Source organism: Microcebus murinus, chromosome 15 (assembly GCF_040939455.1).
Source record: "Microcebus murinus isolate Inina chromosome 15, M.murinus_Inina_mat1.0, whole genome shotgun sequence".
NCBI lineage: Eukaryota > Metazoa > Chordata > Mammalia > Primates > Cheirogaleidae > Microcebus > Microcebus murinus.
This window is the reverse complement of record NC_134118.1, coordinates 31,565,817-31,584,045: the sequence shown is the minus strand read 5'-3', so window position 1 is coordinate 31,584,045 and position 18,229 is coordinate 31,565,817. Positions and strand designations below refer to the sequence as shown.

At 39.1% G+C, this 18,229-nt stretch overlaps 1 protein-coding gene across 1 annotated transcript in view; it reads right to left on the bottom strand.

Moving 5' to 3' along the window:
• The window catches only part of SPMIP2 (sperm microtubule inner protein 2), an 87,182-nt gene extending 69,593 nt beyond the window's left edge, over positions 1–17,589 (bottom strand). Inside the window, exon 1 of the mRNA XM_012735621.2 lies at positions 17,402–17,589. Coding sequence (XP_012591075.2) covers positions 17,402–17,465 — 64 coding nt within the window. The 5' untranslated portion in view covers positions 17,466–17,589. The remainder of the gene's footprint in view (positions 1–17,401) is intronic.
• Positions 17,590–18,229: the final 640 nt, after the last annotated feature.

Sequence of the window (18,229 nt, the reverse complement as noted above, 5' to 3'; positions counted from 1 at the left end):
TTGGTTATACATTACAAAGTACTGGCAGAGAGGTACATGGTTTCCAGCATGTTCTGAGGGAGCTCTGGTTTGGTGCAACCTATAGAGGTCAGCAGGGACAACCTTGTACCCTGTGTAGGTTCCTTCTCACAGCACGTGTTCATCCAACTGCCAAAATATTTCCAGTAACAGAAGCATATTCTATTTTTGGACAGGTCTAATTATTCTTCCATACACCGAGCTGAAATTTGCCTTCTGTAGCAGATATGCAGCAGTCATACTTTGGTCAGAATTCTGAATTCCAGTTAATAATCCCTGTCTCATTGGATAGCCTGTCAGACACTAGGAAAGGCTTGGGCAAGGCCCTTTTGCAAATTAGGCTTCCCCACTTCTTCCGAGTTCCCCATGCAACACGATTCTCGGGCTCTGCACCATCCTGCCTCTTTATGCTCTTGAATTTTTTAATATCTCCTTTAAAATGTGGCATGCATAACCAAAAATAATGCTACAATGCGGTCCAATCAGGGCAGCATCTGTTTATTGAGCACAGAGCTCTGTTAATGCAGCCTGTGATTATGTCAGCTTTGTTGGCAACAGTGCTAACCTCTGGGTCCATCTCAAGTCTGCAGTTAGGTAACCTCCACACCAGCCAATTACGTCATGTCTCGCCTGTCCTCTACTTGGATTGTTGATTTTTTAACTCCAAGTGCAAGGTTCATATTTATTCCTATTAAATTATAACCTTACTAGTCTCAGCCTCTAATTCTAAAATATTAACATCTTTTGCAATCCAAATCATCATCTGATTTTCCTATCTTTCTCCTTGGTTTTTACCTGCTGCAAACATAACAACACGCCTTCCCTCTCTATAAAATCACTGAGAAAACTGTGGAACAAGACAGAGCTAATTCCTGCTCCTCTCTCGCAATCAATTATTAAATGTTAAAGCTTGAAACTAGAATAAAATGTCCCAGGGAAGTACCAGTTAAACATTGACTTTCACTAGCCAATTTTACTTCAATCTGTCTTTTAGCTGAAGTAGCCTAAAAAATGAAAATGCTGCAATCACTGTAAATAATTCCTAGGGAACATTTAGAGCGCTTACCAGGGAGTAAATATTTGAAATATAAATCCCTGTTCTTTGATGTGTGCAGAAGGAGGTAGCTCACACACAGTATAGAATAATTAAGAGCTTTTGTCATAATCCTGGATTAATTGAGGTATTTGGAGAGTAGTGATGCCGTACTAAAAACCATTACTAGAAAATTGAAGTTTTTTTTGCAATTTTCTTTGAGTTAGTTTTGTGCTTATGAAAATTATTCTTCAAATGGCTCCTTCAGTTTATAAGAAGAGAAAATAACTATAAATAAAAAATTTTTAAAAGATAGCCTACTTAGCACAGAGAATTAACACTTGGCGTTTACAGGCTGTGTGAAGAAACATATTCCTGAACTCCGTTTATGAGCTACACGATTATGGGAAATGTGGAGCTGAAAGCTATTAACATCATGATCACAAATGCCCCATTCAGTTCAGGGGTGGTCTCAGAGATGATATTGGATCTGATACCTTTCAAACAGCCAGAGAGGAAAGACCAGAAAATGTATTTTCAGTAGACACAGTGAAGGCACTGTGGGAGAAGGGGTAGCAACTGTTTCATTTATAAACATGAATAACCCTAGCTAACCTAGCACCACAGTTATGCTCATACAAAATGGCACCAATAATCCTGCTTATTTGGATTTCCCCTTCAAAAGCAGTATCGTGTATTGTTGCAGCACTGCTTGCAGGAAAGCAGATGAACTTTACACATTTGAATATGTGGTCAATAGTCCCAAGTCACTAGTTATTACTCAGTGGCCACAGGTTCCTCGCAGTAACCAAAATATCATATTTAAATGTTTTTAAAATGAGAGATACAGAGAAATTGGAACTCTTGTGCATTGCTGGTGGTAATATAAAATGGTACAGTTGCTGTGGAAAATGGTATGGTGATGCCTCAAAAACTCACAGAGAGAAATAGCATAAAACCCAGCAATTCCACTTCTGGATAAATACCCAAAAGACATAAAAGTGAGGACTGGAGCAGATATTTGTACACTCATGTTCATAGCAGCATTATTCACAATAGTCAAAAGGTATAGAAGCAATGTAAGTGTCCATTGATGGATGAATAACAAAATGTGCTTGTGTATGAAGTGCATTCAAAACAAAATAAAAAAGGAAAAAAAATATAAAGAATTAAAAAAAATGTGGTATATATTTATGTATTCGTTTGCTAGGGCTGCCATAACAAAATGCCACAGACTGGGTGGCTTAAACAACAGAAATTTACTTTCTCACAGTTCTGAAGGCCAGAAGTCTAAAATCAAGGTGTTGTCAGGGTTGGTGATTGGTCAGGCCTTTCTTCCTGGCTTGTGGAAGGCCACCTTCTTGCTGTGTCCTCACATGGCCTTTCCTCTGTGTATGTGCAGGGAGAGAAAACTTTGGTGTCCCTTCCTCTTCTTAAAAGGACCTCGTTCTATCAGATTAGGGCCACACCCTTATGACCTCATTTAACTTTAATTACCCCTGTAAAGGACTGGTCTCCAAATACAGTCACATTGAGAGTGTGAATTGAACATATGAATTTTGCGGAAAACAATGTTCAGTCCATAACCATATGCAATGGAATATCATTTAGGCTTAAAAAGGAAGGAAATTATGACACATGCTATGTTATGGTTGAACTTTGAGGACATCATAATACTAAGTAAAATACAAATACTGCACGATTCCACGTATATGAGGATCTCAGAATAGACAAATCCATTGAAACAGAAAGTAGAATGGTGGTTGCCAGAGGCTAGGGAAAGGGGAAAACAGAATTAGTGTTTAATAGGCACAGAGTTTCAGTTTTTCGAGATGAAAAAGTTCTGGAGATGGTCACACAACAATGTGGACGTACTTAATGCCACAGAACTATACACTTAAAAATAGTTAAAATGATAAGTTCTATGTTATGTTTATTTTGCCACAATTTTTTAACAAAAGAAAAAAACGAGAGAAAAGCACTTAAACTGTTCACGTTTTGGTATGGCACTCACTCTTGGTGGACATATTCCTTCTGAAACAAATGTGAACACACTCACTTACCATTGAGATGGAGCAGGGCCCCCTCTTAGTGGCCTGCTGGGCCCCCCAGCCATGGAAATAAAGGAAAATCTTGAGTCCCTTCGGGGGAAGTTTTAGGCACCTAGCTTTGAAACGTGCATGAGGTTTTGTGCTCAACATTTCTTTCGGCTAATCAAAGAATCCCTGAAGCTGCCTATGACCGACAAGCCCCTGTTTTAGGATATCCTGCCTTTTTAGGCCAGACCATTGTATGACTTCCATGTATTCGTTTACAATTTTGCCTGCAACTTTTGCTTTCCTGAAATGTACCCCTGCCTTTAAAAAACCCTTTCTTGTGAGCCCTCAGGGAGCTTGGGTCTAAAGCATTAGTTGCCCGTTCTCCTTGCAAGGAGGCCTGCAATAAAAATGCCTCTTTCTCCCAGTGAGGCTCTAGGCTTCCGTGTCTGCCTGGGCTGCACAGGGTGAGCGAACTCCGGTTTGGTTCAGCAACACCGTGTTGCCACGAGGTACTTTCAGTCTGTCAACCCCTAATCTTTGTTTTCTGCTTTTTTCTATGCTGTCTTTTCAAATGTATCAGATGGCTATTTCATCATTTACGTCTACCTTTCCATCGAATTTCCTAGATTTTAAGTACAAATTGCAACTTCATTTTTCCCATGTGCTGTCATCACAGTGATGGTAATAAAATTATACATTTACTGAATTATGGAAAAATCAGTTGGGGACTTCCAAGTCCTGCAAGTATGTAAATAATGTAATAATATTGTCAGCTGCTAATTGACTCTAAACTAGCAGAATTGGAAAGTCCCAGATATATTTTGCCTCTCTTTCCCTTCCTTGACTAGTTTACAAATGCAAGGAATGCCTGGATCCTAACGCACAATTAGTATTTGTGAATAAATGAATAAATGTGTGTATCTGCATGTTATGAAAGAATCCCCTCACTGAAGGAAGGGAGAAATGCAGTGTCTCATGAAAACCAGACCTCTAAGCAACACACTGTGGGATAGCATCACATTATTGCAGGAATAATTCAGCTTTTAAAATAAAGCTAATAACTTTCCATTTAGAAAGAATGAATTTTGTTTGCAGCAAAACATTTCGAAATAAAATTTAATTCAGTATTACTTAGTCCCTTTTGAAAAGCAAAAAATAAAAACTGGTGCAACTTCTGAGTATTTTTCTTAATGCCTCTGTACATATTGTAATATAAGTTTCAAGATTTGCTAGACCAAAGAGACATAAATAGTCTATCATACTAGAAAGAGTTGCAACAAAGAAATTTGACTTTTTGCAATGCTTTGCATTATAATATATATAAATATGAATAATGATGTTAAAATGCTGTCAGAAGATTGAAAACCTAGAATTTTGTGCAGTTAGGATGATTAATGATTACAGCTGTTTAAAAAGTGTATGAAGTGCTGACTACATGTGCTATATAATGTTGATGGATGAGGAGGAGGCAGAAGGATAAGACTTGGCCCAAACCTCAGAGAGCTTATAATCTAGCTAAGAAAATAGTCTTACACACTAAACAGCTAAAGCAGAACTGGGTGATGCTTCCTTTAACTGAAAAAGAAATTCAGAGAACGGTGTAATCAGTGTGTAGTAGTCATAGAAAACGTGGGTCCTGAGCAGGACTGATTGACAAAGTCAACAGGAAGCCACGCTTTATAAAATTAATAAAGGGCCACAAGGTGGGAACTGTGGTAGGGGCCTGAACTCTGCAAGGCATAGGCTTAGTTAAAAAAAAAATATATATATATATATATATAACCAGCCATTGTCCTCTAGTTTGCTTTCCAATAATTATTACTCATGGGTCACATAGCTGAGGGTCATAAAGATTCTTATCTTTCTTAATTACTCCTATAGACAACATCATGCTTGTGAAACCTAAGGCTAGTTTTGAGATAGCTTCCAGGGCCCACATTCCAGTGGATCAGCTGACCCACCCGGACCAGTGTCCCATACCAAGGAACTGACTCAACTGGTCTTGTAACTCCCCCTCCCAGGAACTGACTCAGCACTAGAAGACAATTTCTACACCCCTGTGGTTCCACCCCAAATCCAGCCAATCAGCCAGGCCCAATTCTAGCCCTAAGGGCACCAAACTATCTTTAAAAACCCTTTCTCCCAAATTCTTGAGATGGATTTGAGAACTTCCTCCTGTCACCTCTAATGGTGCCTGTGATACTAAACCGTTTCTCTGCTGCAACCCTTGTTATCTCAGTGTATTGGCTTTCTCTTGGGCAGCGGGCAAAAAATGCATTAAGGCTATAACACACATGTTTTAAAAATTAGAATTCATAATTTCAAAAATATAAGTTTATAATCAAATACATGTGAAATATGGGGACGAGAATTTGTTACATCTTCCTATTCTCTGATCATGATGACATGCTATAGGTTCATACAAAAAAAAACCTCATGTTTTCCACCCTCTTCAAAAGCTGACTACTCCTTACAGCAGATGAAGAAATTACAGTGATAACCATGGACCAATTAGCCCACTTACTATTCTACTGTTCACAAATAAAAAAACCCAAAAAACAAAAAACATTACCTTTGCTCCTTCAAGTGTTAACTTTTTCCTGTTAATTATAACTGGGAAAAAAATACAACAATTTAAAAATTACAGATCTTTTTCTAATTCCCAATTTTCCAGTTAACAAAAAAAGAAGGTATTAATTCTGTTATTATTTTGTTTTCCCCTTCTTTCTTAGGGAGATTTTCTAGATTGCGATCTTTGCTATTTTATTTTCCTACCTTTTCTTTGGTAACCCCTTGTGGTCGTAGCCTAGCTACCTCAAGCGTGTTTGCCAGCTAAAAGGGCTAAAGTGGGGAGTCTTACTGTGCTTTCAATTTTGCTTTTCCACAGCAGCCTGCCCCCCACAAGGAGAGGCCAGGGTGAGTAGCAGCTGAGCCACTGGCGAAGGAGGGGGTAAGTACATTCCCTTTGAAGTTGCTCGAGTCCTTCCCTTTGCGTCCCACGTTGCAGTCCCACGTTGTGTCTGCGGTGCCTTCAGTTTCCATTTCTGCTAGAAAGCCAATCTCTGTCTCTGCCAAAGCAGAGTGAACATAAGTAGCCACCACGCTGGAAAGCTCTGCAGGGAGCGATGGGAAGAGGTGGGGTTGAATGGAATATGGCTTGGAAGGCACAGGTGGAAGCTCTTTATCTGAAATCTGCTTCTGGCTGTTCTCTCAGGAGTCCTCTATTAGTGACCAAATCATATGGATCAGTGAGAAAGCAGCATTGGAGAGACTTTGGATGAGAAAGGAAGGCCATACTGGGGAGGATTCCCCTCCTTTCCAACACACCCTTGGCCAGGCAAAGAAGAAGCAAACACAGTGAACACTGATATGTTCCTTCCGCATTGTGTTTTTATTTATTTTTTAGAGAGAGAGTCTTGCTCTGTCACCCAGACTGGTATGCAGTGGTGTCATCAAAGCTCACAGCAGCCTCCAACTCCTGGGCTCAAGTGATCCTTTTGCCTCAGCCTCTCAAGTAGCTGGGACTACAGGTGTGTGACACCACACTCATCTCGTTTTTTATTTTATTTTATTTTTTGTAGAGACAGGTCTCACTATGTTGAGACCCCCACCTTAGCCTCCCACCTTGGCCTCCCAAAGTGCTGGGATTACAGGCACGAGCCACAATGCCCGGCATGCATTGCCTTTCTATCCTGACGCAATTATTGACCCAGTTTAGGGATAAACGGTTGTCTAGAATGACTCTCTGGGTAGAACAATCAGACAAACCTGTAAGTTAGTGTCTGCGAATAGTAAGAGAAAGGAAAATGCCTTAGACTACAAACTTCTCAAGGATTTGTCAATCAGTTCATTTACCCTTTCCACAATTTTTTTGTAGTGTACTCTGCATTAGACTGTGTTTGGTGCTAGGACTGTGTACGTGTTTCTGATTCTCAGAAGCCGGAACCAGAAAGAGTGTGAGTCCCAGAGTCCTGGTCTCCTAGCTGGAGCTGCCCAACCAGAGACCTTGCCTGTGCTACACGCACTGTGTGTGGTCTGCTGACACAAGCGCAGGAGAGCGATTGACGCTGGGAAACAAGCACTAGGTCAGAGCCGATGAGTTAAGCCACTGTGGGTGTGAACCGGTAAAGAGGGGTTCTTGGGGCAGCGAGATATAGAGTGTGGGGCAGGAATAAGAATGAATCATAGGCCGGGCGCAGTGACTCACACCTGTAATCCTAGCACTCTAGGAGGCCGAGGCGGGCGGATCACTCAAGATCAGGAGTTCAAGACCAGCCTGAGCAAGAGCGAGACCCCATCTCTACTAAAAATAGAAAGAAATTAATTGGCCAACTAAAAACATATAGAAAAAATTAGCAGGGCATGGTGGCACACGCCTGTAGTCCCAGCTATGTGGGAGGCTGAGGCAGGAGGATTGCTTAAGCCCAGGAGATTGAGGTTGCTGTGAGCTAGGCTGACGCCACGGCACTCTAGTCCAGACTACAGAGTGAGATTCTGTCTCAAAAAATAAAAGAATGAATCATAGAAATCCAGGATGCTGGCTACTGAGTCTGCCTCAGGTGTGGCTTCAGATGGTCCTGACAGACTCAACGTGGGCTTTAAAGTTGTACGACAAACAGGAACCCACGAGGATTAGCTGGGCCCAAGCAGGTCTCTTATCACCTCCAAGCCTCCAATTTTGATGATGCAGTGGCTTGCGGCGAAACGAGTGCCTTTCAACAGGGGACTACACACCACTGGCCCGGAAGTCAGAGATGCCGATGGAGGAGGTGCGGAACTGGCCGGGATGGCAGGGTGGGCGCTCATGTCAGCAACAGCGCTGGGGACCTGCACCCGCCTCTGAGCTCTTGAGTAGAAATGATGTGTCTGCTTCTTCATGTCTGCCTTCCAAATCTCGCATAAAACGTCCCGTGTGGCCCTGACCAACCCTACACTATCCTGGGAAGGGAAACCTGGGAAAAGTTCCAACTTGGCTCAGTTGACACAGTGCAAACCCACCACGTTTAGGTTGGGGCAAGGAGTTCAGTCTAGCTAACGCATTCCACTGTTGCTCTTATTTGCTCTTTATGTCAGTTATTTGAGTCTAGTGTTAGGCAATCCGTATTGATGAATGATAGTAGCTGGATGAAGCCATGGGCAGCTTATCATTGAACAAGGTAAAAGAAAAGTCCAAACTATAAAAAGTGAAAGGAAATCGTATTTTGTTTTTTCCACTAAGCGACTATGGTGGCTCAGAATGCTGGTCTCAGGCCCCTTGCAAAATAGGCAGCCTCTGGAATTACTAGAAAGAATTTGGGATAAATTCGGAGTCTTCTCCTTGGGTTTACGATGAACTCAATAGCGGGTCTGAGATAAGTCATCTTTAGTCAAGAGGAGCAGCGGATCCAAACCAGACAGGGGTAAATAGCCCAGTGACTGTCACCTGTCTTCACTGGGCAAAACTTGCTCAGAGTAGAAGTGGCTTTCTACCTAGTGACATCTGGGGAACAGCCGGAATCTTTTCATCTTTGATTGCAAGGGAGGAAGGCTCAGGATGTTTCCACATCTCAGAGGTGTGCACACCCTGGGGAGGGTGGTGATGGGGAAGGAGAGTGTGGTTCAGGGGTGGACCTTGTGTTTTCAGTGGCTATAGAATCCTCAGAAAAGGAAAGGAATGAGATCTATCTTGTTACTTCTTGGGATCATAGAATCATAGCCTATTTTTTAAAAACTTCTTTTTTTAGCCCACATGACTAGCATGTCTATTTTGTTCTGCTTCCGTTTTTTTTCTTTTTTTTTTTTTTGAAAAGAGGGTGGTGACAGCTACTTAGCTTGTAATTGAACTTTGAAAGAGTCTGGAAATCTCTAAAAGAAAAGAGATGTGGGAGGTATTATTTCCTAGCTATGAACAAAGAATTTAACCCAAATACGATCAGCATTTATTCACTAATCTTCCCTTAACTCCAGATAGCTGTTTGCATAAGTTTTGACTACTTAGATTCCTAATTATCCTGTCACCAGTGCCATCATTCACTGGGCTGAAAACAATATTGAATTTTTATATAATCATTTACAGAATGAGTATAGTGCACAGTAATTGGGATTATACAAATGTTCCCATCCTTTTTATTATTTCAAATTGGGGGCTTTTATATTACTTTTAAAAATCTGTGGTTGCGAGTGAAGCCTTCTGACTGATTATGACAAGTTAGACCTTAATGAGCAATAGAATGGAAGCACATGTGAACTTCAAGGAGCAGAACTTGCACAGTTCCTACTGTTCTTGGGCCGACCGTGTTTCCCACAAAGTGTCACATGGACTGCCTATGTCACAGTCTCCTGGCGTGCTGCCTTAATATACGGGTTCCAGGGCCCCAGAAAAACTAACTCAGAATTTGGGACATAGAGCCTGACACTCTGCATTCTTCAGTGGTTCTTATGCCTATTACATTTGGAGAATCGATGTCCTGCAGTCAGGATAGTGAATGGCTCAGAGACCCCTTTGGGAAGATTATGATGGTTAATTTAATGTGTCAACTTGACTGGGCTAAAGGGCGCTCAGAGAGTCTATTAAGCATTATTTCTGGGTGTGTGTGTGAGGGTGTTTTCAGGAGGGAGGAACATATGATTTGGTAGGTAGACTGAGTAAAGAAGACCCTGTCATCAATGCGGGTGGGCATCATCCAATCCTGCAAGGGCCTGAACAGAACTAAAAAGGCAAGAAGGGCACATTTGCCCTCTGCTTGCGGCCCTAGATATCAGTGCTCCTGCTTCTTAAAACTCCAGGTTTGGAGGGGAACTGCATCACCCGCTTTCCTGGTTCTGTAGTTTATTATAGACAGCAGATGACGGACTCCTCAGCCTTCATAGTCACGTGAGCCGATCCTTCATAATCTCTTTCTAAATATCCATATATACCCTCTGCCAATTATGCATTTGTAAGTTTTGATCATTGTTTAGTAAACTTGGAAGCTGCTGTGCTTGTTCCAGCCACTTGGGGTTCTTGGCTCTGCCCTCGGGTTCCCACTCCTCCATTCCCAGTGTGGTTCGCCTGACTGCCAAGAATAAAGCAGATCTCTTCTTTCCTCCACCAGAAGGTTTCTCAAGGCCATTGCAGGTCCTTTTGAGAGCTACCAGTAGGCATCATCCTGACTGGGAGCTCGGTTCTGCTCAGACTCTGCTTGGAAATGGAGTAGGTGGACTCCTTGTGGTGCTTGTCTGGTTCGACCCTTACCGCAGGGCCTGAGCAATCAGTCTGCTCGTTTCTTCCCCTCAAATCATTGCCTCTCCTGCAATTCCGTAGTTTCCAGAAATTATCTCCTTTATTTTAGAAAGTGCTGCCCCAAATGAATGATTTGACCAACTAAAGGATTTGATGTCCCTTTCAAAGCCATAATTCTTGAAGGCATGGATAATCTTCTATCCACCTCAGACTGTTCCCTGGGGTATATTTTTCTAAAAGGTGATATCTGTGGTCAAATGGGGCTTTTAATAGGCGCTGTGAAAGGTTTTTACCTTTTCTGAGATAATTGCTGGCAACTGAGGTTAGCAAGACAGTGAGGCACTTTATCCTTTATCGCTTGCTGCGAATGAAATTGACTAGGATCGTGCACAGCAGGCACTGAGGGTAAAGTGCTTCCTTGCTGCAGTTCAGCATGTGCTACTTCACCTTTTGCACAAGAGGGAGGAAAGGAAAAGGAGGTGGACTCAAGGTAAACAGACAAAATGATGCCTGTAATAAAAAGCCCACTCAGAGCACCCTAATAAGATTTTTCTATTCTTCCTGCCTATAGAATGGCATAGAGTTTTCAGCAACCAAGACTATGTAAACTAAGGAGGTTTATCAGTAGGATTCCAAAATCTGCCATTCAATATATATATATATATATATATATATATATATATTTTTTTTTTTTTTTTGGAGACAGAGTCTCACTCTGTTGCCACGACTAGAGTGCAGTGGCATCAACTTGGCTCACTGTAACCTCAAACTCCTGGGCTCAAGTAATCCTGCCTCAGCCTCCCAAGTAGCTGGGACTACAGGCATGTGCCACCATGCCCGGCGAATTTTTTCTATTTTTGGTAGAGATGGGGTCTTGCTCTTGCTCAGGCTGGTCTTGAACTCCTGACCTTGAGTGATCTGCCCGCCTCGGTCTCCCAGAGTTCTAGAATTACAGGCGTGAGCCACCACTCCCGGCCCATAAAATATTCTTAATGGAACTTGTTTTTCTTTAGTGTTATTTAGATCAAGTTTACAAGAAAATCCAAAAGGCCAATGTTTATCAGGTTAATTATTAGAATCACAAATAACTTCATCTTCTAGCCCCCATAGCCAGCAGTTTCTATTGCCCATGATCTATGTCAGATGACAATGCACATTTACGGAGTTAACCTACATGGCACTTACCACATGCCAGGCACTGTTCTAAGTACTTTACATGCATTAACTCACTTAAAGCCCTATAAAGTAGATATTATTATTGCTTTTTTACAGATGGTATAACTAAGGCACAGAGAGGTAAAGTATCTTGTCCAAGGTCACAGCAGTAGGTAAATGGAGCCAGAAGAGTTGGATCCTTGCTACTCAAAGTGTGGTCCCTGGACCAGCAGCATAGGCATCACCTGGGAGCTTGACAGAAATGCAGATTCTCAAGCCCAGACCTTGGGAATCAGAATCTGCATTTGAACAGAACTCCCCAGGTGAATCACATGCACGTTAAAGTTTTTTGTTTTTTGGTTTTTTTTCACGTTAAAGTTTTAAAACCATTCACTGAGATAATCTTAGGTTGTTTCTTCCCCTACTTTACAAACCTGCTTATGGCTTCAGACTTTGGGAAATAAAGTGCACTTGGTTGGCTTATTAAGAAAGAATAGGATTTTAAGATGATTTTTGTGTCTTTTAACCAGCACCTACCACCCCCAGATAATCAACTTCTCAAGAAAAAAAAAAGTACAAAAAATAAGATTGAATTCATATTATATGCAGGTACTTTCATCTCATTAAAATAGCATAGAAAACATTTTAAAATAGGTATTATTTTCCCCAAATTACAGAGCAAAACTGAGTTCAGAAAGGGTAAGGGGAAAAGCCAAGATTGATGTCTAAGCTCACAGTTGCTTCTTAGAGCAGTGTCTTCATGCTTTATCCCGTTTCTTAGAAGGGAGCGGAAGGCCTAACACACAGTAAACAATCAACTTACCGTTACAAAAGAGTGAATTTTTTCAAACCCTGTTTCAACAACACAAACTTCTTTTTGCTTAATCATGAGCATTTCACTCTGATTTTTAAAAGTGATATTAATGTAACCTACAAGGTATCAACTTTGGAAAATTAAATCAAGGCCCCAAAAGGCAAATAAATCCTTCTCCCTTCCATATTAGCTCATGTAGTAAAGGTGTTTATTGTTCTTAAAAAAAAAACAAAAAAAAACTTGAGTATGAGAAAAAGTTGTCCTTAAAAGTCCTATTCTAAGAGGTTGGTTCAGATGCTTTTCAAAGTGATGACAGCAACTAATGTTTTTTTTTTCCCTTGCAAATCACGCTGGTGTTGATTTAGATGACCAGCAATTTAAGGTAGGACTAATTTGAAACTCCTGTCACATGTAGATAAGGCCTTCATGTAACATTTTATTTTTGTAAAAATAATAATAACTTTTACAAAAAAAACCCAAACCAGTGTCTAGAGGAAAATGAATAGCAAATACATAAGGCCTCTTACTTTTGGTATTATAGTAGTGATACCTAACATCTAACATTACCTTTAGTAAGCAAATAAATAAATCACTACAACTGGATATGGTTAGGCTAAGTAGATGTTTGATAATTTTATTTTAAATAAATGGCCCATTATATTCTATCAGACGATCATTTCCAACAACCCTTAGCTTTTAATTTTTTATTATTTTTTATTAGGCCAAAGAATCTTAGTAAGGACATACATATATTATGCACAATATATATCTTCAAATAACAGAACGAATTTCGATTCAGGACAAACTGCATGCTATGACAACAGAATAAAATGCAGTCAAAAATAAATAAATAAATAAAATGCAGTTTAGCAACCGAATGTTTCAGTAACATGAAAATGTATAACCTTTTGTCATGAATTAGCTTTTAAAAATCTAAAATAGTTGCCTTGTGGATTATAGCAATGAGACTTCAGCTGAATTTGCAGTAGGACTATTTTATTATTTCTTCAAACAGGAAACCACTGGCAATTCAGTGTGAAGTCATTTTCTATTTTTAAAATAATTGAATTTGAGACATAACTATTAGTGTGACAGTTTCACACAGCAAAAAATAAGATGAACAAATGGGTCTGAAACCCAGGCTAATGGAGCAATACTTTTCAAAATTACATGTACATTTATGTTCTTCTCTTACCACTTATAGTTTCATTCATCATATTGGTTTCTGGCCATATCCTAGAGCATATTTCCAATTCTGATATATTTCTAACAGAAATCCCATGCTGTGATCATTCCTTTAAAAGGTATAGTTTTGCAATATTCATGGCTTACATGAGCAGATTTTCTAGTAAATATACGATGGCTGACTAAATACATTAATATTTTATTTAGTCAGTAATTTAGATATAATGCACATAAATAGCCCATATAAATAGGGGTCAAGTGGAGGCCTCCATTCTTTTTATTTATTTATTTATGTTTTAGAGACAGGAGTCTTGCTATGTTGCCCAGGCTGTTCTTGAACCCCTGGCTTCAAATAATCCTCCCACCTCAGCCTCCTGAGTCACTGGGATTACAGGCAGGAGCCAATGTGTCCAGCTGGCTTTTATCCTCCTGAATAAGGCTGTGTGACCTTGAGTAAGTCATTTAACTTCTCTGAACCCTAAGCATTCCCATTTGAAAAATCATGGGTTAAATTATATTATATGTTATAATGCCTTTTTAACTTCATGTCCTATATTAATTATTCTATAAGTATCTTTAATTTGGAACAAGAGGGAATTCATGAAAAAAATCAGAATTAAAGAATGTGTTTTTAAAAAATGTAATTTTTAAACTTTAAAATAGCATAGGACCTGGAACTAAGTAAATAAATTATATTATTTTATGTAAATAGAAGTTTAAAATATATATAATCAGGGCGGGCATGGTGGCTCACACCTGTAATCCTAGCACTCTTGGGAGGCCAAGGCGGGAGGATGGCTCAAAGTCAGGAGTTCTAAACCAGCCTGAACAACAGCGAGACCCCATCTCTACTAAAAAATAGAAAGAAATTAATTGGCCAACTAAAAATATATAGAAAAAATTAGCTGGGCATGGTGGTTCATGCCTGTAGTCCCAGCTACTCGGGAGGCTGAGGCAGGAGGATCGCTTGAGCCCAGGAGTTTGAGGTTGCTGTGCGCTAGGCTGACGCCATGGCACTGTAGCCCTAGCAACAGAGTGAGACTCTGTCTCAAAAAAAAAAAAAAAAAAAAATATATATATATATATATATAATCATACTCTGAATATTTTTAAATCTCTTCGTGATTTTGTTTATAATATTAGATTTATAATATTAGATTTTTGTAGTAAAATCTTTGTAATGCAAAAATAACATTATCTATAATGTTACTACATCATAGAATTTGGCAAATTAGTAGTAAAACCAATGTGGAAGAATAGCCAGCAAGTAAATGTTTTAAAAGTACAGATGATTAACTTACCCTATCAGTTTAATACAGTTATCAAAACCATATGGATCATAGAAATCAGAACAGTGTTTGACTGTGGGGGCACTGACTGGGAAAAGGCATAAAGAAACTTTTTAGTGTTAAAACATTCACTATCTTCATTTAAAAAGTATATACCAAGGGTGTTCACTTTGTAAAATGTTATCAAGCTGAACACTAAACTGAAGTGCTTAATAAAACATGTTATCTAGCAACTTTTTAAAAGGTTTTAAAAGTTGGACTGGCTGACAGTTTTTTTCAAAAAGAATCTCCATCCCTTTACTAATCAAAAACTAAATAAATTTAAAAATCCATCTGCAATGTAGGCGGTAATTCATGTTCTAATTATGATATTTAAAACAGAGAAATGAGTAAGAAAACAAAGCGAAATACATGGTAGAGTTTTGTGGAGTGTTATATGAGGTAACTTTCCTCCTTTTCCACTTGTTTTACATTATTTTGGAATTGGATTTGTGTTTCTTTTGGATGCACACTATGCTGTGCTGAATATTTAGACTGAACAAATCTACCCTATTATGTTCTGATTACACAATAGAGTATAACCTTGTAGAAGAAAAAGGACATCTTATGTTCACTTTCGTATCCTCCAAAGCTCATGGCCGAATGTTTAGTATTCAATTGGGATTCAATTTATGTTTGTTAAATTGGATTTCAAATATATATGATAAAAAATTGGTATCAAAAATATATTTTAAAAGGAAATATATCAAAATTTGATGAGTGATCAAATTAGTTAAGTAGTCAAGGTACACTAAGTAAATACATACTATAAACATTACACAGAATAATTGAGTCTCTGGCTTGGACCGGTGGCTCATGCCTGTAATCCTAGCACTGTGGGAGGCCGAGGTGGGAGGATTGCTTGAGGTCAGAAGTTCAAGACCAGCCTGAGCAAGAGCAAGACCCCATCTCTACTAAAAATAGAAAGAAATTAGCTGGGCATGGTGGTACCTGCCTATAATCCCAGCTACTCGGGAGGCTGAGGCAGGAGGATTGCTTGAGCCCAGGAGTTTGAGGTTGCTGTAAACTAGGCTGATGCCATGGCACTCTAGCCTGGGCAATAGACGGAGACTCTAAAAAAAAATAAATTAACTACTACTAATAATAATTTGAATATCACTGGAAATTATAGAAATGAAAATTAAAACAACTATACTTATCAATGATAAATATAAGAGTAGTATTATACCTATAGCAAGAGAAAGCAAAAGCAAAATTTCACTTTAAAATTAAATTAGGCATCAATAAAAATACTATGAACCTCTTAAAAAGTGTTCTGAAGTCACCTTCAGAATTGCCACAAAATTTTGCAAGAATTTTCTTATTTTCTTATAATCTGGTTTGTTTTTCCTTATGTATCAACATCTAAACTAATTTTAAAAAATGATTTCTCATGATATTTTATTTTATGTTCAATATTAATAGTGGCAGAGATAGATGATTAGGAACATAAATCACAAATGTCCACTGTAAATACACATTTGATTATTTTTCTGTAACATTGTAAAATATGCTTCTGATTTGAAAACATAAAGGAAATAAGAAGAAATTTAGTTTATGCCTTATGGACTTACTCCAGTTACTCATATTTCATATTTTAGATTTTATGATTCCACACACGTGTGCTGCCCAAATTATTTAAAGTAAGTTAAAGGAACAAAACACAAACCAACAACTTTGCTAGGTTTAATGCACATTGTGTTCAAATTTTTATGTATACCATGGTATACTCAGCCATTAAAAAAATAATGAACTACCTATTGTATTATCCTGGATGGAGCTGGAGCCCGTTCCTCTAAGAGAAGTAGCACAAGAATGGAAAAACATATACCACATGTACTCACCATTAAATTGTTACTAATTGATCAACACTACTGTGTTTCCCCGAAAATAAGACCTACCCATAAAATAAGCCCTAGCAGGATTTCTAAGCATTTGCGCAATATAAGCCCTACCCTGAAAATAAGACCTAGTGATGGGCATGGCTAGGAAAATAACACATCCCCTGAAAATAAGCCCTAAGGGTCTTCTTGAGGAAAAATAAATATAAGACCCTGTCTTATTTTGGGGGAAACATGGTAATGTGCACATATGGGTAGTAACATTCATAGGGTGTTGAGCAGGTGGGATGGGTAAATCCACACCTAAGGGATACAGTACACGCTGTCTGGAGTATGGGCATGATTGTCAGGCAGTGCAAAGGCAATTTATGTAAACAAAGCATGTGTACCTCCATAATACTCTGAAATTTAAAACAAAAATTTATCAAGCAAACATTTCAAGTTTATAAAGATATGAGAAGCTTAAATCAGTAGTAATGAAAGTTTGATTAAAAGGACACTTTCTTATTAACATCAGAGCAGTTTCTCTTACACAAACTGTAAATGTTATGCTAATAAAAATGTTCCTTTGTGAAAGATAGCTCAGATACGGTGACAACTGCTGTGTTAAAGATGTGTTTATGGCAACAAGGTATCCACGGCTGAGTGGGCATAATGAGATAGCAGTATTGTGTGAAATAAACATGAATTGTTTCACTGTTATGTCCATTACATAAGTCTCATATAGGGGAAGGATGAAGGAAATTTAAGTCTCCTTGTGAAAGCACACACGAAACTCTTTGTTTACCTGTAAAAATCATCCGTTTTCCCACATTGGCAGATGTTGGCTTCCGGTAGGACATAGATGCCATGGCTACAGTCTTCACTGTGCCACTGGAGTTTCCTCCTCAGCCTCCGCAGACCAATTAACCTGCACAACAAAAAGCCAAAGACTCTTCAGTCTCTGCTCTCCCTGTCACCTAAACTAGGTGGTTGCTAAGGACTCTTTATGACAGGGATATTAGAATCTTCCTTCCCACAGAGTTCAGTATTCCAGTCTCCAAGAACAGGTAAATACAGCTACAGCATTCCCAGGAGTTGCAACCAGCGATAACTTTTCCTTAGCTGTCAATAACAAGTCAGATTAGAATTGTCCAGGTACTAGATCTGGAGCAGGCTTAGGTCCCAGATAGTCTGGCAGTCTCAATCACCAGTGTCATTCAGTTTCCCAAAGAATATTCTGCATAGGTGTGTTGTGGCAAAAAAACCAAAAAAACCCCCCACAAACTATGGTTAAATATATATGAAAAAAACTGGCTAGATAAAATACAGTAAAAATTACATTAATAAATGAATAAGATAATTTTATATGTGTTTCTCTCTAGCCTCATATTCTAATCCTTTCCTAAACACAATTTGTGCCATGGTTATAGCAATTTATTTGTGATTTCCAATCTTTGCAATGTTTTTTCATTGTTCTGGGCCTTTATGTACACAATTTGCTCTTCCTGTAATATTCCTACGCAAATATTTCTTGTCCTCTAAGAGCCAATGCCCACATCTCCTCCAGGAGAATGTCTGCACACACACAGCTAAGTACTTTCTTCTTCATGTCCCTTTACCCTTTACAGCATCA